Source organism: Sinocyclocheilus anshuiensis, unplaced genomic scaffold (assembly GCF_001515605.1).
Source record: "Sinocyclocheilus anshuiensis isolate Anshui unplaced genomic scaffold, SAMN03320099.WGS_v1.1 scaffold1275, whole genome shotgun sequence".
In the NCBI taxonomy this organism is placed as follows: domain Eukaryota; kingdom Metazoa; phylum Chordata; class Actinopteri; order Cypriniformes; family Cyprinidae; genus Sinocyclocheilus; species Sinocyclocheilus anshuiensis.
The window spans coordinates 93,085-119,955 of NW_015540903.1; the positions used below are offsets into that span (position 1 = coordinate 93,085).

Genomic DNA, 26,871 nt, shown 5'->3' on the forward strand with positions numbered 1-26,871 from the left:
TTCTCTCCAGTGTGAATTCACATGTGCCTATTAAGGGTTTCTTTTTGAGTGAAACACTTTCCACACTGAGGGCAGGAGTAAGTGTTCTATTCAGTGTGAATTCTATTGTGGAATCTAAAGTTTCCATGTTGAGTAAAACTCTCTAAACACAGTTGGCAGGTGCAGAGGTTCCTTTTGGTGGGAATTCTTGTGTGCCTGTTAAAGTTTCCTTTTTGAGCAGAACTTATACACTTTATTGGCAGATGTAAGGCTTTTCTCCTGTTTGAATTCTCATGTGCCTGTTAAGGAGTCCTTTATGATTGAAAACTTGTCCACACTGTTGGCAGCTGAAGGGACTCTTTTAAGTGTGAACTCTCATGTGGGCTTTAAGGTTTCCAAGTTGAGCAAAACTCTTTCCACACTGTTTGCATGTGTAAGGCTTCTCTCCAGTGTGAACTCTCATGTGCCTGTCAACACTTTCTTTACGAGTGAAACATTTTCCACACTGTTGGCAGGTGAAAGGGCTCTCTCCAGTGTGAATTACCATGTGGGCGTTAAGGTTTCTATGATGAGCAAAACTCTTTCCACACTCAGGGCAGGTGTAATGCTTTTCTCCAGTGTGAACAGTCATGTGCCAGTTAAGGCTTCCTTTTTGATAGAAACTCTTTCCACACTGTTGGCAGGTGAAGGGCTTCTCCCCAGTGTGAATTCTCATGTGGACGTTAAAGCTTCCTTTCTGAGTGAAACTGTTTCCACATTGTTGGCAGGTGAAGGGACTCCCTCCATTGTGTATTGTCATGTGGGCTTTAAGGTTTACACGCTGAGCAAAACTCTTTCCACACTGTTGGCATGTGTAAGGGTTCTCTCCATTGTGGACTCTCATGTGGACTTTAAGGTTTACAAGTTGAGCAAAACTCTCACCACAACGAAGGCATGTGTAAGGGTTCTCTTCAGTGTGGACTCTCATGTGGACCTTAAGGTTTACACGCTGAGCAAAACTCTCACCACACTGCTGACATGTGTAAGGCTTTTCTCCGGTGTGAATTCTCACGTGCTTGTTAAGGCTTACTTTATGCTTGAAACTTTGTCCACACTGTTGGCATGTGTACAACTTTTTTCCTTTGTGAATTCTTATATGCATGTCAAGATTTACTTTACGAGTGAAACTCTTTCCACACTGTTGGCAGGTGTAAGGCTTCTCTCCAGTGTGAACTCTCATGTGGACGTTGAGGTTTCCATAATGAGCAAAACTCTTTCCACACTCAGGGCAAGTGTAATGCTTTTCTCCAGTGTGAACAGTCATGTGCAAGTTAAGGCTTCCTTTTTGAGAGAAACTCTTTCCACACTGTTGGCAGGTGTAAGGCTTCTCCCCAGTGTGAACTCTCATGTGGACGTTAAAGCTACCTTTATGAGCAAAACTTTTTCCACATTGTTGGCAGGTGAAGGGACTCTCTCTATTGTGTATTGTCATGTGGGCTTCAAGGTTTACAAGTTGAGCAAAACTCTCACCACACAGCTGACATGTGTAAGGGTTCTCTCCATTGTGTACTCTCATGTGCCTCTTAAGGCTGATTATATGATTGAAACTTTGTCCACACTGTTGGCAGGTAAAAGGGCTCTCCCCAGTGTGAAACCTCATGTGGGCTTTAAGGTTTATATGTTGATGGAAACTCTTTCCACACTCAGGGCATGTGTAAGGCTTCACTCCAGCGTGAATTCTCATGTGCGTGTTAAGACTTCCTTTTTGAGTGAAACTTTTTCCACACTGTTGGCATGTGTACGACTTTTCTCCAGTGTGAATTCTTATATGCACGTCAAGACTTACTTTACGAGTGAAACTTTTTCCACAGTGTTGGCAGGTGAAAGGGTTCTCTCCAGTGTGGACTTTAAGGTTTCCTTGTTGATTGAAAGTGAAATAACTTCTTTGAGCTTTTTTTCGTGTGGAAGTCTTTTCAGTCTGCGAACGTCTAAAAGATTTTTCTCCAGTTGTGAAATCATGAAGATTCCCATATTGATCTTTCTCTTCAATTTCATTCAGTACTTCTTTCTCTTTCATTGCTATTAAGTCTAAAGTGAAGAAAAAAAACAAACAAATAAAAGTTATCCCAAGTTTAATGGCACAATACAACAGACATCAAAACATTTAGGTATGTAATGCATCAAAAGCAACAACATGTATGCTAGACCCTGTACCAGAAATGTCCAAACCTGCTCTGGAGGCCACTGTCCTACTTGCCCCAAAACACCTGCTGGAAGTTCCCAACTCTGGCCCTTGAAACCCCTTTCCTTCAGAGTTTAGCTCAAACCCTAATCAAACACACCTGTACATACTAATCAAAGTCTTCTGTATTATTTGAAAGTTAAAGGCAGTTGAGTTTTATCAAGGTTTCAGAAAAGGGGACCTTGAGGGTCAGAGTTGAGAAACGCTGCTCTTCACAATATTACTAACTTTCTTTAGGTCTTTTAGCTGGCAGTTAAACCCTTTATTAAAAAAGCACAGTTTGACCCAGGAGATATAGTTAATTATAAACATATCTCAATTAGCGATGCTAATAATTAATCACTGATCAGTTAATTGACAAAAATAATAATAATTCAAAGAAACTGAAACTGTTTGTAAATTGTCATAAAAGTGAATTATATTTTCTGCACGAGCCAGACACTTATATTAGATGTTGTGCTGGGGGAAAGCTAAACTGAATTACTGGTGTGTGTAAAATGTCTAGGCCACACATGAAGCTGAATGTTTATATTAAAAAAATATTAATAATTCATTCCTATGACTTTAATTTGTGGCCACGGCTCATGTTACATTGATTTCTTCTCTCTTTACAGTAAAACTAAGCATCAAATTAGTACAACGTGGCCATGCCTTAACTTATTTATTTGTTCCCTCATTTTAGTTGTGTTATTAATATTGTTAAAATGTGGAAATTCGAGTGATCGAGCCGCAAAACAACACAAAGCCGCATATGACTTAATCAAATTTGCACGAGAATGAATCTTATTGGTTCTTGTGAACCTCAAACATGCTGCGTAACACACAAGAATGAATCCTGTTGGTTCTCGCACATTTCCTTCAAATTCTATCCTTCAAATACAATGGTATTTATCATAATATTGGGAAGACCATGGAACTGGTTATCATTAGTCTACTGTCTGTCTGCACAAGACACCAACAGCAGCAAAAGTTGTACAGTAGGGCTGCTCGATTATGGAAAAATCATAATCACGATTATTTTGGTAATTATTGAAATTGCGATTATTTTAAACGATTATTCATTGACTTTGGAAATATGTTGCATTTATTTAACAGTGAATCCTCCTTAAAACAAATATAAAATATATTCAAATGTATAAACAGCATATAAAATAAAGGCAAATAAGATCAACAATAGAGCGCACTTCCACAATCTCTTAAAAACAAATAATAAATACAATACAAATATTAGATAAAATAATAAATTATACCAAAATAAGTTTGCTCACATATGTGCCTTAACAAACTAACTGAGAAGTTTTAAATAACATTTTACAACATTCTACATTTGAAACAAACACATTCCAGTCAGTAACTCGTCTCAGTCCAATAATATTTTAAGGCTGGCCCACCATGGCTTAGAACTAACAGAAAATAAGTTTAACTTCAACTTTAGACTAAACATGTTTCAGGCCAACGTGGCCAAAATGCTGATAGGGTTACACATCTAAGCCTTAAAGGTTTTTAGCCAGAAACACCAGCCTATTCACATGATCTGGTTTCAGTGATGAATGCAAGACAATATTTCCACCAGTGCTAAAGACTCGCTCTGATGAAGAACTTGTGGCTGGAATACAAAGATATTTCCTTGCCAGTTTGGAAAGCCGTGGGTAGATCCTCTGAGATTCCCTCCACCACGTCAGTGGGTCTTCCTCAGCATCCAGTGTCTCTGTCTGCAGGTACGACTGTAGCTCAACAGTTATGGCCTGGTCCTGTTGCAGAGGAGGTCCAGCAGCTTTGTCTGTGGTGACCTTGAAGAAGCTGCCCAGGCCCTTCTTCTTCTTCTTTGGAGCAGTAGCAGCATCCTCTGTCTCAAGAGGGGCGTTCTCCTTGGAGGGAACATATTAAAGAAAAACAAGAATTGAGGTTGTGGTATTAAATGTTCAAATTATTTTGTCAACACATTAATCCACTTAACTTTTCATTATTATTATCATTATTATTATTATTATTACCACCATGTCAGTCATCACACTCTTCATCTCTGCTGTCAGTCTGTCTTCAATAGACCCTCGGTTGTCTTTGTTGACATATTTAAGCTTGAACCTTGGGTCCAGGGCAGAGGCCATGTCGAGTAACTCTTGTGTCGCTGTATTTGTCATTGAGGTAGTGTACTATCTTCTGTTTGATGCTTTTGGCGAGGTCTGTGTCATCCTCCTGCACTTCCAATATTGAATTTCTGAAGAGGTGGAGGGTTGGTTTCAGAAAAGACACACTTATGTATTTCTCTCCAGAAAGTGCGTCACTGAATTCAACAAGGGGGCTAAGAGACTTATTGATGGCCTCCAGTACGTCAATGTCCTGCCAAGAGAGGGTGAGATGTCTGAGTTTTCGGTCGCTAGAAAGGACCTGGGCAATGGCCTTATGCTGCTCAAGGACTCTGTCTATCATGGCCTGCCTAAATCCCCATCTGGTTGGGCATTCTGTTTTAAGAGAGTCTTCAGCTGCTTTTGTGCCTCTGCAAGTTCCCTCTTTTTTTTCCAACTATAGGAAAAGCTGCTGATGAGCTTCTTGCAGACCCCCATTACACGGTCGATCCTAGGATCCTTCATTGCATTCTCTAAGATTACAATAAATACTATTTAGTCAACTATATGATCATTGCCACCCTCATCAAAGCAACATTTGTTAAGACAGAGTAAGAAGGCATCAAAGAGTAGTTCAAGTGGTAGTAATAATAATAATAGTAAAAGGTTAGTGTGACAGTACAATTAAATCACATTACATATAATCTGTATGAAGGTTTCCTGCTTACCTATGGCCAAGTGGAGTCTGTGCCCAAAACACTGAAGCCTCATCCATCCATTTACCTCAGCTGCCGGCTTTATGTTGTGATGCAGGTGAGATTTTCCTCGTTTAAACCCCATGCAGCCATAGCTTCCCTGAGTCCATGGGCTATGTTTTGCCCGGTATGGTCTTCAGGAATAAACGCAGTTTGGAGACATTTCGTATTCAAATTTAAATTGGCGCCGATGAAGTGTATTGTTAAGCTAATGTATGGCTCTATTGTACGGCTAGACCATAGGTCTGTTGTGGTGGCGAAGTACTCTGCTTTTGACACTTCATTAGCCACTTCTGCACGGCATTTTTCATTTAAAGCAGGCAGAGCAACTCTCGTGAAATGGTGTCGAGATAGCAAAGCATAACGCTTGTCCAGAGTATTTATCATTTTTTGGAATCCTTCGTTCTCAACCGTGCTAATGGGGCACATGTCTTTGGCTAAGAAGTATGCAATGGCATCTTTTATTTTTTTGTGCTTTTCTGAGCTGGATGGATAAGGAGTTGCACTGAAGAGTCAGTCTTTAATGGATGACTGTGTTGCGGAGGACGTCGTGGGGGTTGTTCGTTGTTCTTTCTGTTTCTTTATTATTAGTTGGTCATATGTCGGTCTGTGTTTAAATTTTAGATGGTTAAAAAGATTTGTGGTGTTACCAAGCGGTGCTGACACCACCGCGTAGCAAATCTTGCACTTAATATGTTTTTGATCCACGTCCACTTCTTCGAATCCAAACTGTTCCCAAACAACGGAATTGCTTTTACCTCTTTTGTTGACCAAAGATTTCTGTGGCTGCTCTCGTTCTGCCATCTTCACTTGCGCTGATTTTTAAATGCGACCAGATACCACATATGCGACTTGTTTCACCGACAGTATAGGCTGAGAGAATTCGAGCTTCGGGAGGGGCGAAAGTGCGGATGTGCGTCATTAGGAACGCAGGCCAAAATAACTTGAAAAACTGAATAAACGTTTTTTCTCAATTACACAGTTTTTGTGATCGTTGAGACCCAAAATCGAAATTGAAATTCGATTAATTGCACAGCCCTATTGTACAGTACTGTGTACTTCTTATACAATAGTGTGCGAGTTTCTTATTCAAACCAATCAATGGACCGTTCCATCACGAGCGAGTCCTTCAGTGTCTGTCATTACACCATCTATGTTGCTAAGCCATCTGCTTAGAGTCAAGAGTGCATCATTTATAATTATTTGCATGAAGATATTTCCTCAGAACACAAGTTCTGCTTTTGTAATTATCAGCGTACGCACTGTCTAGTGTTTGTACGGTGTGCACATATTTATGCCCATTTTATTTTGAATAATTCCTGATAAGCCCATTTTGTGCATACGCAACTTTTATTCATCAGGCCCCAGGAGAAGAAACCCCCATCCTAGATCAACTTATGATGCTACATTTACACCTGAGCTTGACAGAAGATCACGACAGATGTTTTCTTCAGTTTGAGACTTTGATTTGAACTGCTTGTCACTCACAAATATTCAAACAGTTTGATTAAAAATAAGTCTGTTATAAAGTTAGTTTTATTTGCCTGTCATGTGATCTCAACATGTCTGTCCACATGGGTCGACTCGCTCCATGTCACTTTAATTAGGACACTCATACAAATATCATTCATCTCAGAGCTTTGAGAATGAAACTAACCTGTTTGTTCCTCAGTCTCTTCTTGTTTCAGACTGAACACTTCTTCAATCCTGAAGTCTTCAGTCTCCTCTTTAATAAACGCCATCTTTATAAGTGTGTGACGAGGCTCTCAGTCGCTTCAGCGGGAGTTTCTCTGTGTTTGGACACTCTGTCCTGATTAAGATGAGAGTAACAAAGAAAACTAAACTGAATCTCTGGGTGTGTCTCAATCAGTGCTCTAGTTCAGTAGTCAGCGCACTAGTGAGGGAGTCAAAGTAGAGGCACCTGATTAGACAAAAACACTCAAAACTAACGCTGCAACATTAATAAAATAATTTATAATGAAAGTTATTTTTTTGTATCTAATGATTTGTTGACCACATGTATCAAAATAAAAACTTAAACCAATAGAAAATGTTTTAATTAAACACGTTTGTGTCGAATTAAAGTGTTTTGACCAGCATGTGACGTCTGCGAAGCATTTGGCGAAGCATTTGATTCAATTGACTCGGAGTTTAAACATCTCAAGTTTCTCCATCACTGAATTCATGTTTATAAATGAGACGCTACTTTTGTGTTACTCGTGTGTGGACGTGCTTATTTACTCACAAAATTACGTTAATATATTTTAGATAAGGCATTAATATGTTACAGTCAATAATAAACAATTTTCCATCGCATGCAAACCTTTCGAGTTGATTGTACGGTGTTTAAAGATGCTTTAAACACAAACCCTTCTTCAGTCGAATCACAACAGATGCAGGAGCGCGGCGCACACTTATGACATCACATCACCGCGCCAAAATAAAAGTCCTGGTCACATGCTGCTGTCTAAAAACATTTACATAGAACATGATATACACATAATTAAAGAGTTGGCAGAAATTCAGAGTTTAATGTATTTGTGAAAAAAACATTTAAATGTATGTTGTTCAATTATGTGCTGAAAATATTAGGAAATTACTGTGAGAAAAACATTTTATACCAGATATAAATTAGATTAAAATATAAATGTGAATTAAAAATGTTCTAATATTTCTTCCTGTTGCGAAATATTATACAGCCTACTACGAGAATAAAGTCGAAATATTATGAAAATAAAGTCGAAATGTTTAGAGGCCTGCTACAAGAATAAAGTCGAAATATTACGAGAATAAAGTCGAAATATTTCGAGAATAAAGTCGAAATAGCCTACTACAAGAATAAAGTCGAAATATTATGAAAATAAAGTAGAAATGTTAGAAAAAGTAGAAATCATATACTTTTATATTTTGTGTTACACCTACAATAAAGCAGGACCTTGTTTTGTAATATAGTACACTAAAAAGACATTTGAAGAGTGTTTAATTAACGACACCAAGCTGCGGCAGACGGAGACACTGAAGAGGGACTTCAGGAGCCTGATCGCGACGGTGCGCCGCACATCGCCCGCGACGACGATCATCGTGTCAGGACCGCTTCCCACGTATCGACGAGGACACGAAAGGTTCAGTAGGCTTTTTGCTTTAAATGAATGGTTATTGTCATGGTGTAAAGAACAGAAACTGCTCTTTGTTAATAATTGGAATCTTTTCTGGGAGCGTCCTAGGCTTTTTCGCGCTGATGGCCTGCACCCCAGCAGAGTCGGAGCGGAACTCCTGTCGTACAACATCTCCAGGACGCTACGCTCCATATGACTAGTAAGTCAAATCTCAAATAACTGCCCTGATGACTTGTGTTCTACCCGCTTAAATGATAGAAGTACTTGTTCTGTCCAATCTATAAAGACTACAAGAATAAAGTCGAAATATTACGAGAATAAAGTCGAAATGTTTAGAGAATAAAGTCGAAATAGCCTACTACAAGAATAAAGTCGAAATATTTCGAGAATAAAGTCGAAATGTTTCGAGAATAAAGTTGAAATATTACGAGAATAAAGTCGAAATGTTTCGAGAATAAAGTTGAAATATTACGAGAATAAAGTCGAAATGTTTCGAGAATAAAGTTGAAATATTACGAGAATAAAGTCTAAACGTTTCGAGAATAAAGTCGAAATCATCATCTTACTGGGATGAGGGGACTCGCGGAAACAGCTTAATCTCAAGAATATGATATTTATTAACAGACTGAACAGGAACAACATCAGCTGACACACCCAATCGACATTCCTTTGGGGGGCAGTGTAGCTCTCTTATTTAACACTTTTTAATACACTACAAATATATGTGGGATTATTAGCAGAAATCGTACCACGTGTCATACTCGCGGGGACAGTATGCTTGGAAATAATATTTCATGTCTTCCATTGCATTCGTTATTTGTAGTGTGCCAGCCACCCAATAGCAATAAGCTTTGTGATTTTGGTAGGCCTACTTTTAATACAAGTCTCAGCTTTCAAAATCAGTTTCATAGCGAAACAAATTATGTGTCTTACAATAATGTGTTTTTCAAGCTCTTTAATGATCAGATCACTGTATTTATGTCAACCAGTTCATTAAATTATACTGTTTTCTTTGTGAAAATTCCACCACCTACTCCGCAAAAACGTCTGTGGCGTCCAAACTTTTATTCCTCACATGTAGCCTATTTAACTAATAAAACGTTCTAAAAGTTGAAGTGGCCTCCAACTCGTTAACATAAGTTATATTGTTTTCTTTTCTGAGGTAACCTGTAGGCTATAACATGTAAGTGATTATTCACAAGCTGTTTTATTCATGGTATAATACAGTAAATGATTGGACATAATATTTAACGTCTTCCATTCATTATTTGTAGCACGCCAGCCACCCAGTAATCGCAATAATTTTGTGCTTTGTTGCTTTTAATATAACACAGCTCAGCTTTCTAATTATGTCAGTTTTATCACAAAATACAAATGATTATAGCAAGATATAAAAGTGAAGGAACATCATGAAAAAACAGTATAGCTTAATTTATAATGAAAATAATGTCTCATTATTGTAATCGGAAAGACTCACATGCTGCTTAAACTGAAGCGAATACAGCGATCTGTCACGCCACATTAAAGAGCGTGAAAAAAAAACACATTATTGTAATATATTGTTTGTATTTCGCTATAAAACTGACAGATTTTGAAAGCTGAGACTTTGGAATATCTCCCGGTGCTCCCAATCCGGGCCATTTGCATGCGCTAGGCTAGAATATACTCAAAAAATATTATAACTTTAATCTTTATTCTCAAAACATTTCGACTTTATTCTCGAAACATTTCGACTTTATTCTCGAAACATTTCGACTTTATTCTCGTAGTATTTCGACTTTATTCTCGTAATTTAAATTTTATTCTCGAAATATTACGACTAATCTCATAATCTTAGATTTGTATTTTATTTTTTTAACTGGCACTAAAACGCCGTCGTACATTTAAAACAAAGCCTGCAGAAAATGTGTTCAGTTTGTGCTCTTAACAAGAGTATCTTGAGTTTAATTTAGATGCCATTTATTTCCACTTACAATTGTTCTTGTATCCAAGAGAAGTAAAAAAACACTGCAACTGTGTTTTATATTCTTTAATGTTCCAGAAGAAACATCTTATAATTTGAAATTAATCTTTTTTTATGTTCCCTTAAATGTTATACTCATCCAACAAAGGTTTAAAGGGGTAAATAAAAAAAGTTACAAAATCTTTATAGAGCAAACGTACCAATTATTTGTTACAAATAAAATGAGCAATAATATGTTCAAGTTTCATATATTTCAATATTTCACATTTTTCCCATTGTTAATAATTTCACAATTTAATACCCCCTGCTTTAATCTACTTTCACACTGTAAAAAGTGTTAATCCGCAATTGTTTCCTCAAAGAGCTATTTCTACCTGATTTAAACCATAAATAGTTTTGATAACATCTTCAGTGATGTTATATGATATTATAATGCAGCGTGTAGATCATATAGTTGTAAGACAGAGCAACACTTGATAGCTTGTGTTAATCATGACTACACTTCAACAAAATTATTTTTACGATTTATCACAACTTTCTTTTGTCAAATAAACTTAGCTTAACTAATATTTTACAGTGCACAACTTTGAAAGACATCTTATAGTGTAAAGCTATTTTCACTATTTTTGTTGAATGGTTAGGCTTTAGCTGTACAGATCTGAGGCTCGTATCATGCACCTGTCATCAATAAGCGCCTGGAGAACAACAGATGGCCAGCCATTAATGTATGTGTGTGCCATCCAGCGCACCGTAAACAAGATGCGCGAAGGATCCACGGCATGCAACATCATTGGCCTCCGCTACATTCGGCAGCCTGATATAACGCCGCATTATTTTGTCTTTAATAGATGTGCATACAGCTTATACACATCGATGGACGGTTGTTTTACTAACTCCTGTTTTACTAATTTAAAAATAAACTATGTATGGAAACGGCTCAAGGGCAGGTTTTTCACAGAATCACTTTACAGCAGGGTGTTCAAACTCTTTTTCGATGAGAAACCATGTCAACCATTAGAGCGTCTCCCTTGTTCAAGTAGTTGAAGCACTACTTCAAGTCTCCCTTGTTCAAGCACCACGTGCATCACATGCCATTAATGATTTTAAAGTGTTGGTTGACTTGTAGTTTGAGGAAGTTTGGCTTTGCAGCAGCAATGAACTTGGCTTCCCAATATTACGTCCGGTGCTATCAAGTATGGTCACAGTTGTAGGAAAGTCATTTTTATATTCATCTGGCACTTGAGAACTTATGACATCTCTGTGTGGCCATACAGGGAGTTCCCCAAGCACACATGCAGTAAACCCATGAGTTAAACAGAGTACTGCACTAGGTTCAGATGTGTGAACTCTGAAAGACAGATCCTTCACCTCAAAGTTTTGTCTCAACTTCATAAGAACTAGCAATAGTTGGTGGCGTAGTGGCATTTCATTTTACTGATTGTGGATGGCAGAGGTGAATGGCTTTCCATGGATTGTGATGACTGTCATATTAATTTCAGTTTAATATTGTATAATATCAGCGCTGATGAAGACCATCAGCAAACTGGGCGAAACGGCCCTCAGATCTTTACAAATGCTTCATAGGACCTCAATAACAGGAGCAGTATGTGGCTTTTATATTCTCAAAGTGACCGTAGCCGCTGACTTCTATTCTATGAATCACCAAATAACCTTCTTTACTGCTCTACTGAAGAAACAAAGAGGGTGAGTAAAAGAACAGAACATTTTCATTTTGGCTGAACTATCTCTTTAAGAACTGGGTCTAGTGTAAATGTGTCGAGGAGATCGTCACAAATTAAAGACAGTGAAAGATATAATGGTCTCATAAAGCCTGACTGTGTCTGTAATTCTCCACGGATTCTCACTGTCAAGAGTCTTCAGTCCATTGATAACATACGTGTGCTTGCTGCTTCTCGTTTCTGAAACTGACATCTATCTCTATCTATATAACAGCTGTGTGTGTGTATGTGTTATATATCTGTGAATGCATCCTGAACACGACTCTGAAGTGTGTGTGTATTTCATATTCCAAGGATTACATAATTGGCTGGTAATAAAAGAAAACCGTTCCCAATCCCTGTTATAAATCTCCTTTGAGAGATTTCCACACATTAGATGTGCGACACACTTTCACTGACAACAGACCATGTTTTTCACCAAGAACACAGCTCTGAATACCGTTTTATTCTTCATGTGTTTTCCTGTGTACTCTAGGCTCTTTTATGACATTAACGTGAAAACAGGACATATTTTGTGTCTTTAAGCATTAGAAGAGTGAAGTTAATGAAAGGCATCTTGTCAAAAGTACTGAAAAAACCCTGGGAACATTATGAGACCGTTTTTACAAGTGTTGTGTGGAGAGGTGATGTGAAGGCAAGAAATAAAGGAATTAATGAAACAGTATTTCTATAATATATGAAACGAAGGGAAGGAGAAACCAGACCTCAGCTGAGAATAGATCATACATCATATACATTTAATGCATTTACTGCAGTCAACGAGAAACTGCTGATACTTACAACAAGCAGAGATTTCATCTGAATCAGTCACTGAAGAATTAAAACAGAAGGACATTATCAGGTCTATTAGAGAAGACATATGTGATTATATTATAGCGTTTATAAAAGAAAGTCAATTAAATAAAAGTATATAGTTAAGCAAATATCCTGTAACTGCCAATAAAACCTCAAAAGAAGAAGCCGACTTTTATTTTGGCGCGGCGGCGTGACGTCATCGTATTCGCCGGAAGAAAGGGTTGTGTTTTAAGTTTTAAACCGAGTTATTGTATAGTTCGCACAAACTATGTACATGAAGTAATTATTACATTATTATGGTAAGTACGATCTCTCTGTCTGGGGTGTAGTGACAGAAAACAGTCTGCTTTTCGAAACTTCTGGAGTCAAAACCTCGCAAAATGATCCACAGTTTGAAACCGCTGCTGGAAAGAGTGCGAATGAGAACAACTAACACACAACGCGTGAAATCTCGACTATTACACTTACAAACGATTTCATCAGCGTGTAGTCAATATCATCTACAATACCGAACATAAATCACCGAACCTCCTGTGTGATTAGCTTTCTGTTATTGACGTGTAGAGCTAGTTCTGAGCGTGTTTAGTCTGATGAGGTAATTTCAGGTCATTAAGTCTCAGTTTGACTGCTGACTGCACTAGGGCCAGAGATGTAGCTTGTGTTTATGATTCTCTGTTAATGAATGTGACTGTTGTACAGATGGCGTTTATTAAAGAGGAGAGCGAAGACACCAGGATTGAAGACGCATTCAAACATGAAGAGACAGGTTAGTTTCATTCTGAGCTCAACTCAGTTCTTTGATCTCTATTACAGATATGACTGATATTTCTGAAGACTGATATATGTGAGTGTTATAAATGCACCTGATGAGATCCTGCTTCTGCTTGCCATTCATCATCATCTCATATAATGCAGTCATTTAGAAATAATAATAATAATAATACAGAAGTAGCCAAGACAAAACATAACACCCCAGAACCAACCTCTGAACTGAAAACAATGAACTGCATTCATTTCTAATTCACTTAATTAAAACAAAATACAACTTTTCATAAACCGTGAAATGCAAGTGATATTTTTCATCGTCAGAAGCACGTTACTGAACATAAATAGCAGCAAACATTCACAGTAAATAAGCCAAAAGCACCAGTATACGGACTAAAGACAGTCCTGCTCTTAAAGGCTTTGGTGTTAAGAGCATTTTCTCAGTGGTCAGATGTTTTTGTACCCGGTCTGTTCTTCTGTGGATTTCTCTTTAAGGTTTTGTAGCTTCGTTTAAATAAACTATTTTACTCTATGCAGTAAGTGTGTAAAATGTCCTTAAATTGGTTGTCCCATTCTATACAAAGTATCGATACATTGAATCTAATTAGCCTTTTAATGTGTTGTTGGGGCAACATGTAATGAGAAAAGAGCTGTAATAATGGGAGTAATAACTTTTCATAAGGTTATATCATATTTCATAGGAATATTGATCTATAATCTTGCTCTCTATTGACTGCCAGCTCTAAATGATTAACATGTTGTTTGTGCTGTGTCCTCTACAGAAGACACGTATGAAAATAACGCCCTGTTTCGTTTAATACTGATTAAAAAAAATCCATAACATGTTTCTGAGATGTTTATTTATGACAAACAGTTTGAAAATCAGTCAGATTTAAATGATGATTACAAAGCATTATAATATTTTCATAAGAGTGCTAAATTTGATAATTCGGTCAATATCAGTCATTTTTAGAGACCAAGGTGAATTATTTAAAAATGAATCCCCTGAATGTATTTCAGATTTTCTGTCTAGTGTATGTAGTAAACAAAACCGCGCGTCTGTGCCATTCAATCATGCAGAAATGCAGGATTCTTATTAAAATGGTATTTTGCGGCTTAATATTTACAGATACTGTGTATCACAATAATCCGTGGTGTCATCGCGTTCATGATCAGACGTACCGCTGTATTAACGCCTTTATTTGTGCATATTTCATTTGAAGAAGACATGATATGTGTGCATACACTGTGCTGGTTCATGTTTGGAGGAGAGAAAATATGAAATATGTTCACAAACTTTAAACACGCTTGCTCCGGTCCGGATATGAACTATGATCCGCGCAGCGAGTGTTGTTAAACTCATTGTGGCGTTCTGCACATAAACTGCTCTCTCATGCGCGCTCCACGTGTTTTCATATTAAATATTGTTACGGTCATGTTTACAGAGATGAACTGGTGGCACGGAAGCCTGTAATACAACCTTATTCATAATACAGTGATTGGATCATAAGAGTTTATACTTATGAACAATACTGAGAAAAGCTTGGAAAACTGATGATGTAGACGCGTACTCTCCAGCCACGTCAGCCAATCACCACTGCAAATTAATGCATAAACATCACTTTTGGTGACTTGCTCAAGCAGATTTCTCAAGCTCAGGCTTAAGCATCACTGGCAGGTTCTTGCTTAGGAAAGCAAGCATTTCTGTCTCTCGGCTGTCAGTCTGTTTCACTTCTCATCCAGGATGCAGGAGACGGTGCAGAACAGCCTTTCACTTTCTACGCTAGCACAGGGCATGCAGAGGTATTCCAGGGTAGCGGCAGCAAGGCCAGGAAACCGCTGGTGGTTGACTCCCCAGCATTTGTATGGGTCATGTGTGGCAGGAATCGTTTCCTCTGTGAAAAATCCATGTGTCTGTACAGCAGTGCTGGAGCTGCTTGCTGCACCACAATCTCCCTCATGCTCCTCCCGCTTTTTGTTAAATCTTTCATTAAGCTGCTGCTGTTCTTCTCAAACGGTTCAAGACCCGCTCATTTGCCGTGAGTGTTGTGGGCTGGTCATGGTCAGCGGCACAGGCAGACAGGGCTTGCTTCTGTTCCAACAGACTTTCTGTCATGAAGTAGGTGCGATTCCACCTCGTTTTGACGTCTCGCTGGAGGCATTTATCTCGAACTGGATATCTTGCATCTAAGAATATGTGGAGAATATTTGAAGTGTCCAACAATGTGTATCCCACTTGCAACACCATCACTCACACTGCATTGTGAAAGAAGTCCCTCGTTGACTACGAGCTGGATTTTATGCACAGTGCGTTGCTTTTCTTATGTTGCTGGTATCGTTCCTCAGAATACTGTCATTTTTCTCAATGGAATTTGCCACTTGTCTAGCATTTCTTTTAGGGCAGCTGCAATCGTGTCGCTGGTGTGAACCATGAAAATTTGCTGCATTTAACATGGCACTGTGTGGTACATAATTCACATACCGTTAAACTTGAGAGACACGAGAGACATGTCGGAGCTTCAGGTTACTGCCGTACCCCAAGGACCTTTTGCAGAAGTTTTTGGTCCAGTAACTTTTTCAGAATTTAGCAGTAAGAAATTACTAGTCATCCAGTTTTTTTTATATCAACTATGCATTCCGTTAGTTTTGCAAATTGGTATGTTTCGCTGGGCCGTGAAGAAATATAGAGCTGAGTATCATCAGCATAACAGTGAAAGCTAACACTGTGTTTCCTGATGATATCTCCCAAGGGTAACATGTAAAGCGTGAAGAGTAACGGCCCTAGTACTGAGCCTTGAGGTACTCCATACTGCACTTGTGATCGAATAGGGTCTAACATACATGTTGTTGGTTTAGATTATTTAAAACAGCACTGTGTAACTTTTGACGCTCTAGTGGTTAATAAACAGAACTGCACACATCCCGCGGAAGAACATTCCAACCGAAGCTACTTCTCTAAGTTTGTCTCTGGCGATTCACGCAGGTATGTGTTACTCCGCAGCGGTGATGACCCGACCAGGCTACAGTAGTCCAAATATAAGTACTTATTATAAGTGTACCGTAGTGATTCGGAATAAGACAAAAATGCAGTTTGGAAGATTAATTCATGATGAACACAGAAAAAGTTACATAGTGCTGCTTTAACAAGTTTATACAATTCTTCCTCTCCTATAGTAGAGAATGAATGGAATTGTTCCTCAGGGGATCTATAGCACACTATCTGATGTGATACTGTAGCTGACGGCTGCATGGTTTCATAAAAAAGATGGAAATATGTAAAAAGTTTATATATATTTTTTAAACATACTGTTTCTATTATTTTAGACATGACATATGGTAGATTTATAATTAACCAGTTCTCCTGGGCAATGTCAAAGAGTCGACAATATTGAGGTGTTGACAATATTGAATTAAGAGTTTATTAACTTTCTTAGTAGCTTAAGGGACTCCTTTCCCTCAGCCATTAGGTAGCCAGAGGACATAGACTAGTCTCATCTATCATACATTATTTGGACTGAATTGCTTCTTCTCATTTTGCACATTTGTATGTTACTGCTGCTATTATCATCAAGTAGTTGCATCTCTTGTTGCACATTGCTATTGTTACTGCTGCTGCTGTTATTATCATACAGTTACATTCAATTTGCACGCTACCGTGCTATTGTTTTGCACATAATAATAGCAGCAATAACATTACTGCTTATGTTGCAATATTGACTTATCAAGTAGCTGCATCTCAGTTTGCACATTGTTAATGTTACTGCTGCTGCTATTATTACCTACAGTTGCATTCAGTTTGCACGCTACCGTGCTATTGTTTTGCACATACGTCAATATTGCAACATAAAAAAATACATTGTACACTTGCACGTACATACATAGTCTATATTTCTAATCCTGCGGCATAGTTTTATTTTTTATTATGTTTGTGTGTGTATATATATGGGTGATTCTATAATTGGAGATACATTTGGCATTGCAGAAATTTAAGAAAAAAAAACTCTTCACTAATAGATTTTTCCCCCCAGTATCTTATTGATAACATATTTAATTTTAATAATTCAGTGCTTGCCAAACACAAGTTACTTCCTTTTTTTTTTTTACTTTTAATGAAAAAACAGATATCTTTATGGTATTGTTTGTCAACTCTGTTACGGACAAATTAGACAATGTGTAGGAATAACAATAAATTATAACAGGAAAAATCCTTCTTGTTTCATTAGACAAACAGTCCTTACATTCCATCACTTGAAACTATATATATATTTCACCTATGCATACCTTAAAAATAAAAAAAAAATCTATGTCTTCACAGAACCGTCCACTTGGAGCAAATATTTTTCATCTGAAAATGTATTATATACAATATCCAGTTAAAAAAAAGAAATGTTGTTGAAATATTATAAGGGTGCAAAAATTAATCAATAATGTTGATTAGGATTTTAAACAACAAATTTGTTTTTTTGTTCATAAACAGAGTTGACCCTTTAAGTAACAGAGTTGTAAAGTGACAGAATTGTCTGATGGACTGTCAATTGTGTTACCGCATTGTCAGCATTGTTACTCTACCTTGGTAACAGAGTTTGACTAACAGAATTGACAATTTTCTTTATTTTTTGCCAAAAACTCCACTTGATAGCATAAATGCTAAGAGCACATGACACTAATGAAATCATGATTAAAAGACTTTTAAATAACACAAAGTGTGATCAATGAAAAAATCTGTTTTCCTTTTGATATTCTGGTAACAGATTTGACACTTTATAAAATAACTCTTGGTGTAAGAACTTTTAGATTAAAATATTTTCTCCGAGTGAGCACACACACTTTTCAGTGCTTCAGATCTTAACAGTGAGGGAGAGTGACATAATTTCCTGTATCTTACGTAGTTGTGGGAGATAATTCCATCAATTTAAAGGCAAAGTATGGTACGGTAACAGAGTTGACGCAAGATTTACGGACACACATTCTTTATAAGAAAAAAGTTTTTTTTTTTTTTAATGTTGTAGAATTAGGTAAATGACTCTTTAGGGCTTTTATAAATAAAATGAATGAAATATTACAACAAGAAAAGTACAATAAAATATTTTGATTACACAATGATACATGATGGAAACAATGCACTGACTAATTTGGACAACAAGAAATCATGATTTTCAGCTATTTAAGACACTTTTTGCAAAAAATATTATATTGTTATGGACTGTAACATCTTGTAATTCATAACAATGAGTAACACCGTATTAAAATAATTAAAAATATAATCATTTGAAAAAAAGCTGAAAAAAAATAAAGACTTCGGACACCAAATGTACCTGCAATTATAGAATCACTCAAATATATGTGTGTGTTTCTTATTTTTTTATTCTTTTTATTCTTTACATAGTTTTTGCACTTGTCTTGGCATTCACTGTGGACAGCAAAGAAAGAATTTAATTGTACAGGGAAACTTGTTTTTCCTTACTGTGCACATGACAATAAACGCTTTGAATTTTCAATCTACTAACTATGGGGTCTATTGTACATATTTTTGGTTTAGATTATCTATGTTGATTCTTTAAAGGGGTCCTATTATGCTTTTTCACTTTTTCAACTTTAGTTAGTCTGTAATGTTGCTGTTTGAGCATAAAAAAGATCTGCAAAGTTACAAAGTTCAAAGTCCAATTCAAAAGGAGATATTTTATTTAACAGTAATCACTTTTCAAAAACTACAACAAACGACTCGTTTGGACTACAATGCATATTTTCTGGGATTTGTGATATCACAAATATTGACGAATGGCTCGAGACCTGGTTGAGCTACACTAGAGAAGGCAACGAGTGTTATCACTATGTTGGAGACGCGCTAGCTTTCCCAAGGCAGATGAACTTAGAGTGGTTATAATCATCCGGGTTTAAATCGCGCTCAAATTGATTTGATTTTGACGCAATATTTACACTAAAGCTCGCAGGCAGCTATGGTAAAGGGCATGACATTTCCCGACCAGGGGCCGAGTGCTGCCAATCACAACACACACTGGCCCAGCTAACCAATCACAGCACGCACTGGCCCAGCTAACCAATCACAGCACACACTGGCCCAGCTAACCAATCACAGCACGCACTGGCCCAGCTAACCAATCACAGCGCGCACTGGCCCAGCTAACCAATCACAACGCGCACTGGCCCAGCTAACCAATCACAACGCGCACTGGCCCAGCTAACCAATCACAACGCGCACTGGCCCAGCTAACCAATCACAACGCGCACTGGCCCAGCTAACCAATCACAACGCGCACTGGCCCAGCTAACCAATCACAACGCGCACTGGCCCAGCTAACCAATCACAGCACACACTGGCCCAGCTAACCAATCACAGCGCGCACTGGCCCAGCTAACCAATCACAGCTCGCACTGGCCCAGCTAACCAATCACAGCGCGCAGTGGCCCAGCTAACCAATCACAGCACACACTGGCCCAGCTAACCAATCACAGCACACACTGGCCCAGCTAACCAATCAGAGCACACACTGGCCCAGCTAACCAATCACAGCACATTTCGTAATTCAGAAGGCGGGCCTTCATTTGATACAGGAACTATTCGAGCCGTTCATGCCAGACTGGGGAGAGAGGTGTTGTATTAATGTAAAATATGTAAAAAAAAAAATTGTTTTTCGAACAACCTAGTATGAGAGCCTGTTCTAGTACACCCCCAAAACAAAATCAAGACTTTGTAAAAGAGCGTAATAGAACCCCTTCAAATGTAAAAAATTTTTTGATGTCTGTGGCTTTGTCATTAAAGTGGGGTAAATCTTTATTTGTCTTTTTGCCTTAGACATGATGCTGCTGAAAGAGGAACATGAAGTACTGAATCAAATAGAAGAGAAAGTCCAAAATAAGAATAATTTCAAAGCTGGAGGGAACTCTTTTAGGTGCTCACAGACTGAAAAGACTTCCTCACGAGAAACAGCTCAGAAGACACTAACTGGGGGTTATTTCACCTGTTTTGAGTGTGGGATGAATTTCATTCACCCTGAAAGCCTTAGACTCCACATGGGAATCCACAATGGAGAGAATCCTTACACCTGCCAACATTGTGGACAGGGTTTCAGTGAACATGAAAGCCTTAGAGCCCATATGGAAATCCACAATGAAGAGAAGGGTTTCACCTGCCAACAGTGTGGAAAGAGTTTCAGTGAACATGAGAGCCTTCGAGAACACATGAGAATCCACAATGAAGAGGATCCTTACACCTGCCAACAGTGTGGAAAGAGTTATGCTCAAACTGCAAGCCTGAAAGTACACATGAGAATTCACACCGGAGAGAGAGATTTTACCTGCCAAGAGTGTGGAAAGAGTTTCATTCGAAAACAAACCCTTGAAAATCACATGATAGTTCACACTGGACCGAAGCCTTTTGCATGCCAACACTGTGAAAAGAGTTTCTTAACAGAACTAAACCTGAAGTATCACTTGAACAAACACACTGGAGAGAAGCCATTTAAATGCGATCAGTGTGGAAAGAGATTTCTTCGTAAAACAAGCCTTAATAACCACTTGAAGATTCACTCGGAAGAGAACTGCTTTGTATGTCAACAGTGCGTAAGACGTTTCGCTGACAAAGCACATCTTAAAATCCACATGAGACTTCACACTGGAGAGAAGCCTTACCCTTGCACTCAGTGCGGAAAGAGTTTCACATATAAAAAAGCTCTTGAGTCCCACATGATAAGTCACACTGGAAAGAGCCGTTTCACCTGCAAACTGTGCGGGAAGGTCTTCACAAACAAGGTTGGTCTCATGTATCACATGAACCTTCACACTGGAGAGAAGCCGTTCTCCTGCGATCAGTGTGGAAAGAGTTTCATTTGTAAAACAAGCCTCAATAACCACTTGAAGATTCACTCGGGAGAGAACTGTTTAGTATGCCAACAGTGCGGAAGAAGTTTCACTGAAAAACGAAGTCTTAAAATCCACATGAGACTTCACACTGGAGAGAAGCCTTACTCGTGCATTCAGTGCGGAAAGAGTTTCACATATAAAACAGCTCTTGACTCCCACATGAGACTTCACACTGGAGAGAAGCCTTACTCGTGCACTCAGTGTGGAAAGAGTTTCACATATAAAACAGCTCTTGACTCCCACATGGTAAGTCACACTGGAAAGAGCCCTTTCACCTGCAAACTGTGCGGGAAGGTCTTCGCATGCAAAGTCAGCCTCATGTATCACATAAACGTTCACACCGGAGAGAAGCCGTTCTCCTGCGATCAGTGTGGAAAGAGTTTCGCAGGTAAAGGTACCCTTGAGAGACACATGAGGATTCACTTGAAAGAGAAGAAGTTTTATATGTAACGAGTGCCATAAAATGATTGGCCTCTGAAATGCGACCTTTATTTGCCGGTTCATTAAAACCTTCAAGAATCTCATGAGGCTTCACACCAGAGAGAAGCTATGAAAACTCGTGCTTATGTGAAACCGTATTTGTGTTCAGTGTGTGGAAAGAGTTTCAAATGGCCTAGCAATCTGAAATGGCACAAGAAAATATGAGTTTGTGTGAAATTAAGGCTACGTTCACACTGCAGCTGAATGTGGCCCAAATTTGATTTTTCTGGTCAAATGTAGAAAGTTTTTTGGCCAGGCTGTTAAAGTGACTTTTAAAAGTGGCCCATATCAGATGGTCAGTGATTTGGTTGATGTTCATTTGTTTTATTTGCATCCTTCATGTCATTATATTTTTATTTTCTTTTGTCATGTACATATGAACACTTGTGGCCAGGCTTCACCATCTCCTTTGCTATAGTTTTAAACATTAAGCAACTCTAATTTGTATTGAGGCATCACTTCATTCCATATATTGATAAATCAGAATAAAAAAATTCTGTCTTGCTGTGAAATGCTGCAATTAATGAACAATTCTAAATGAGAGGACATAAACTGAATGCAATTATGAACACTGCACTGCATTTATTTAATTAACGTTTACGGAGAGAATGCACTCAAAATGTAAACTATGGGACATATTTCAAATATGGGACTGAATGTGGCTAACCCCAACCCTGATCAAACACACCTGAACAAGCGAATCAATGTCTTCAGGATTACTAAGGCTAGTGTGTTGGTTTTTCAGGGTTGGAGCTAAACTCTGCAGGACAGTGGCTCTCTAGGACTGAACCCCTGCCCCAGAGCATCTCCAGACAGCTAGTCTTGTATGCAGTGGTTAGTACTTTCCAAAGTGGTGCAGTGAAGGACAACCGCTGAACTGGCATCAGGGTTGTGGCGTCCAAGGCTCGTTGCTACACTTGAGGAGCAAAGGCTAGTCCAATCACACAGAAGAGCTACTGGATCTCAAACTTATGAAAAATGTAAACACCATATGAACACCTGGGGCCTCTACCATGAAGCCGGATTAGCTTGCTAACCAGGTACGTTTCAGTTTAGTTTGCACCAATCCTGGGTTTTAGGTACCATGAAAGTGGCTTGGCTTTTAGCGGCGTTCATTGCCATAGTAACTTACACTGCACAGCTAACCTGCTCCGGGGCAGCTTATGTTCTGAGTTAGAGATCTCAAACTGAAGTTGGTTCGTCTGGTCAGAGGAGAACTGGCCCCCCGACTGAGCCTGGTTTCTCCCAAGGTTTTTTCTCCATTCTGTCACCGATGGAGTTTTGGTTCCTTGCCGCTGTCGCCTCTGGCTTGCTTAGTTGGGGACACTTCATTTCCAGCGATACCGTTGACTTGATTGCAAAGATACTATTTAAACTGAGCTGGATGTTCCAATCAGATGTGAGCAAAGTGACACATGTCTGACACAAAAAAGTCAATCCCCCAGTTTCTCTTTCTCCAAATTAAAGGTCCAAATCAAAAAACAAAAAATGTCTGGCTTTAATGATAATTACTTATAATAATATTTTAATAATTACTTATAATAATTATTTTATATGGTTTATATTATTATGAATCCATCACACAAGCAATTTTAGTTTAACAATTATTATAAAGCATTGATTTTAAATTAATATTAATATATACAGATGATAATGCTTTAAAAATGACATGTGACTTTACATGTTCGAGTCTATCGCTATATATTATCAACTATATAAAATAACTTCAGAAGTTTCACTTCTGACTGCAATGATAGAGCAAGATCATTTCTTTTATTTGTCCTCTTTCATGGACAAACACTTTCTTCAGTGTAAATTTGTTTAAATTCTTCAATCTTTTAACCTTTAGCAAAAGAGTTTCTGATCTCGTTAGCTCTCTCGCGAGAAGTGAATCAGACTTGCTCTGTGTTGTGAGGCTCGTGATTGGCTGTTCGCCAGTGATGTCACACATTCGTGTGCATGCGCTCCACAAACTCAGGATCAAAGCACGAGTTGAAAAAGAAAGTTGATGATCGGCATCATGGTACCAACAAAGCCGGATTGGAGTGGTTTGGTTTTGTCAACTCAAAACTAATGCTCGAAATTTGTTCAGCTACCATCATGGTACAGGCCCCAGGTGTGTGTGTGGTTTACGCGGGGAAGAGATGGCAGCTGGATGCATTATGTGAAGAAGGCCATATTGCCCACATCTCAATCCAGTTGAGCATCTATCTATCAACCCACCTGGCAACTTGTTTTGGCACTGTATTCCTCAGACCTCATTCATCGTTACATCCCAGCTTGCACAATCAGGTCCTCTGACTCTGGCTTACTATTGATCCCAGCATTCTTTTGGTGACAGGGATTTCTGCACATCTGCTCACACACCTCGCTACTCTATTCCTCACATCCATACACACTTATAAAACCAAGCTCTGGGGAAGAGGCTTGACATCGAGGCAGCACCTTATTAGCATTTATTACATTTGATTTGATTCATGATTCATAGCTTTTTGATTTAACTTAAAATTATTTTTTTGTAAATTCAGGCTGAATCACTTTGTAAAGTCAAGAAATTTTAGTGGATTTGAATAATATGCATTTAAAGGGATAGCTTGCCCAAAAATTGACACCATTTGTTGACCCGCACTCCATTCCAATCCCATAAAACATTCGACTTGGAAATGGTGTTTATAATGAAACCCAGGTGATTTATGAAAGGTAACTAATCCAAAACATTCATTACCCAAATAATCTTAGACATTGTAAATGTAATCCACATGAATCAAGCCATTTAATCCAAGTCTTCTGAAGACACATGAGCACTTTATATGATGAACAGATTTAATTAAGGCTTTTATTCGTATATAAATATTGATCAACACACATACATAGAGCACATTAAATTTAGTAAAAGACTAGGCTCTTTGTCCATGGATTTACAATGAATTCACCATCTGACTCAAATGAACTCTAGGCCTGTAGAATTTCAGACTGCTGGCTTTTACAAGTTCACCCAACGCACCAACAGAATCTCTGTACTGTAAATGCATGATGTTCTGAGAAATGTTCTAAGGGCTGTTAGTTAAAAGTATTTTCCAAATCTGACTGTAAACCGGAATTTCGTTCTCAATTTCATCAGTTGCCGAGAGCGGAATCGTTTCTCAGGGATGATGCAGTTCATACTGTTTTCAACAGGTAATGTAGTGCAGCATTTGAGCAAGACCCATCTGACTACTGCACTACAACTCCATCGAAGTCAAATCTGTGTTGCAGAGACTCAGAAGCATCTGTTGAAAAGCAGTGAGGAGACCACAGGCAACTGAAAACCACTAAAGACAAAACAAACATCAATCAACAACAAGGTTTGTCACACTACGATCTTACACACCCAAAATGCAAAAAACAAAATAACACTAACCTTTGCATTTTCGCTTGTTTTCAGCCTTACAAGAAGCGCTGCTCAGGCTGGATGTGTAGTAAAATGATGTTTGGTTTAGACAAGATGTTGTCTTGGAGATACTTCAGTTGTTTTATATGTTATAACAGACAAATAAGATCAGTTCTTGTTGGTTCTGGCACATACTGCAGTGTTAGGGAATGAGGAAGCAGACAAATTAGCAAAATATAGATATGCTAATTCTGTATAGAATCAGAATGCTAGAATTTGTTTTCGTGACAAGCTTCCACAGTGCAACAGAATGACAGTGACAGGACAAAAACACAGATAATAAAAGAATAATATACAAATATACAGAATAGCAAAAACAGTATAAAATATAGACAATTATGTATGTTCTGTGCAGATTTGAGGTGTAAATAAGTGTGTTAAATAAATGATGTATAATAGTGTTGTGTGTTCCACGTTTATTGTCAAGTGTTCATGAGATGGATTGTCTGAGGGAAGAAACTGTTCCTGTAAACAGTACATACGACCACTTGAAGAAACCAGACAAATCATATGGGCTATCACAGTCGTGTATTTAGTAACGCATTTGATCTGTTAGTAAGTCTCGTCTCTACCCGACTGTCTGGTGTTCATATTTAGCTCCACGTATGTCATAAAATATAGCCTATCATAATCATAGTTTTTGTTCATATTTTTGATATGACTCACCTGGCGTCAGGATCTACGAAATGTAAAGCCGACGAAGTGATGTGTTATGCTAACCACAGCTCCATTTATTGTATGAAAACATAGTAAAACAGTAAGATTGTGAAAGATTATTACAATTTAAAATAGCTTTTTCTTTTGTATGTGACTACAGGTGCATCTCAATAAATTAGAATGTCGTGGAAAAGTTCATTTATGATTTGCTGCTCAAGAAACATATTTTATGTGGTTTTTTGCTGAATAGATAACTTCTGCAAGAAATTGGAAAAAAAGTAGCAGAACTGTTGAGATGAAATGTTGAATTAGAAATATTTTTGAGTATTTATGAAGAAGTGTACAGGTTTGTATTACAAAAAAAAATACTGGTTTATATATAATTTGAATATATTGCACATGAAAGAGTCAGTGTAGAGAACAATTTCTTTTTGAATTTGATCATTATTTAAGGCCTGCTGTAATCATCAATGGACTGTGGGACCAAATAAGAGAGTTCTTCTTGACTCTATTGAAGAAATCCTTGTTGACCACAGACTGAATACAGAAACACCACCGTATCGTCAGACCCAATCAACACAAGTGTGCTCCATTCTGTTCTGGTTTAGATTTAAACTAGTACTGTTCTGAAAAGGTGTAAAAGAACAAAGTGTGATTGCAATAGATTAAACATCAAGTTATTTGGTTTAATTAGTTACCTGCCAGTTAACTAGTTTCATCTGCATTTGCAAAACGTGTGTGTAGGTTTAATTAGTTACTGTTCCAATCTAACCTTGACTGCCATCCCTTAACTGTTGACAGACAGCTAATGGACATTTTCATCGGTTCGGTCAAGTACTCTGGTGTGACATTTGTGCAGCTTTATGCAAACACACCTCACATTCATGCTGCAATGACAAGACACCCAGTGACCAGGGTCATAGCGACCTGTGGGGTTCACAACCCGAACCACACACGAAAAATCCTCCAAAAGGCCAAGTCGTATGTGAACCACATGAATGACTTGGCCAGAAAAACAATATTC

At 38.1% G+C, this 26,871-nt stretch overlaps 2 protein-coding genes across 6 annotated transcripts; one reads left to right on the plus strand and one right to left on the minus strand.

Moving 5' to 3' along the window:
• Positions 1 to 241: 241 nt before the first annotated feature.
• On the minus strand, positions 242 to 7,428 carry LOC107689119 (gastrula zinc finger protein XlCGF57.1-like). 5 transcript variants are annotated; one of them, XM_016487024.1, is made up of 3 exons: positions 7,391 to 7,428; positions 6,679 to 6,831; positions 242 to 2,046 (listed from the first exon to the last, which is right to left on the minus strand). In XM_016487024.1, the coding sequence occupies exons 2-3, from the start codon at positions 6,761 to 6,763 to the stop codon at positions 341 to 343; spliced, it is 1,791 nt and encodes a 596-aa protein (XP_016342510.1). In that variant the 5' UTR covers positions 6,764 to 6,831; positions 7,391 to 7,428; the 3' UTR covers positions 242 to 340. The 5 variants fall into 5 exon arrangements, with proteins under 5 accessions (XP_016342510.1, XP_016342508.1, XP_016342509.1 ...); XM_016487022.1 differs by having other exon boundaries at positions 6,679 to 6,826; positions 7,345 to 7,423; XM_016487023.1 differs by having other exon boundaries at positions 7,345 to 7,423.
• Positions 7,429 to 12,824: 5,396 nt separating this feature from the next.
• LOC107689121 (gastrula zinc finger protein XlCGF57.1-like) lies at positions 12,825 to 22,476 on the plus strand. The gene is made up of 3 exons (XM_016487026.1): positions 12,825 to 12,853; positions 13,334 to 13,400; positions 20,214 to 22,476. Exons 2-3 carry the CDS (start codon positions 13,334 to 13,336, stop codon positions 21,728 to 21,730), a joined length of 1,584 nt encoding a protein of 527 aa, XP_016342512.1. The 5' UTR covers positions 12,825 to 12,853; the 3' UTR covers positions 21,731 to 22,476.
• The last annotated feature ends 4,395 nt before the right edge of the window (positions 22,477 to 26,871 follow it).

Coding starts and splice junctions, on each gene's coding strand:
- LOC107689121 (XM_016487026.1), top strand. CDS start 13,334: ATGGCGTTTATTAAAGAGGAGAGCGAAGACACCAGGATTGAAGACGCA. Junction 13,401..20,213: donor ATTCAAACATGAAGAGACAG/GTTAGTTTCATT, acceptor TTTTTGCCTTAG/ACATGATGCTGCTGAAAGAG.
- LOC107689119 (XM_016487024.1), bottom strand. CDS start 6,763: ATGGCGTTTATTAAAGAGGAGACTGAAGACTTCAGGATTGAAGAAGTG. Junction 2,047..6,678: donor AGAGACTGAGGAACAAACAG/GTTAGTTTCATT, acceptor TCTTCACTTTAG/ACTTAATAGCAATGAAAGAG.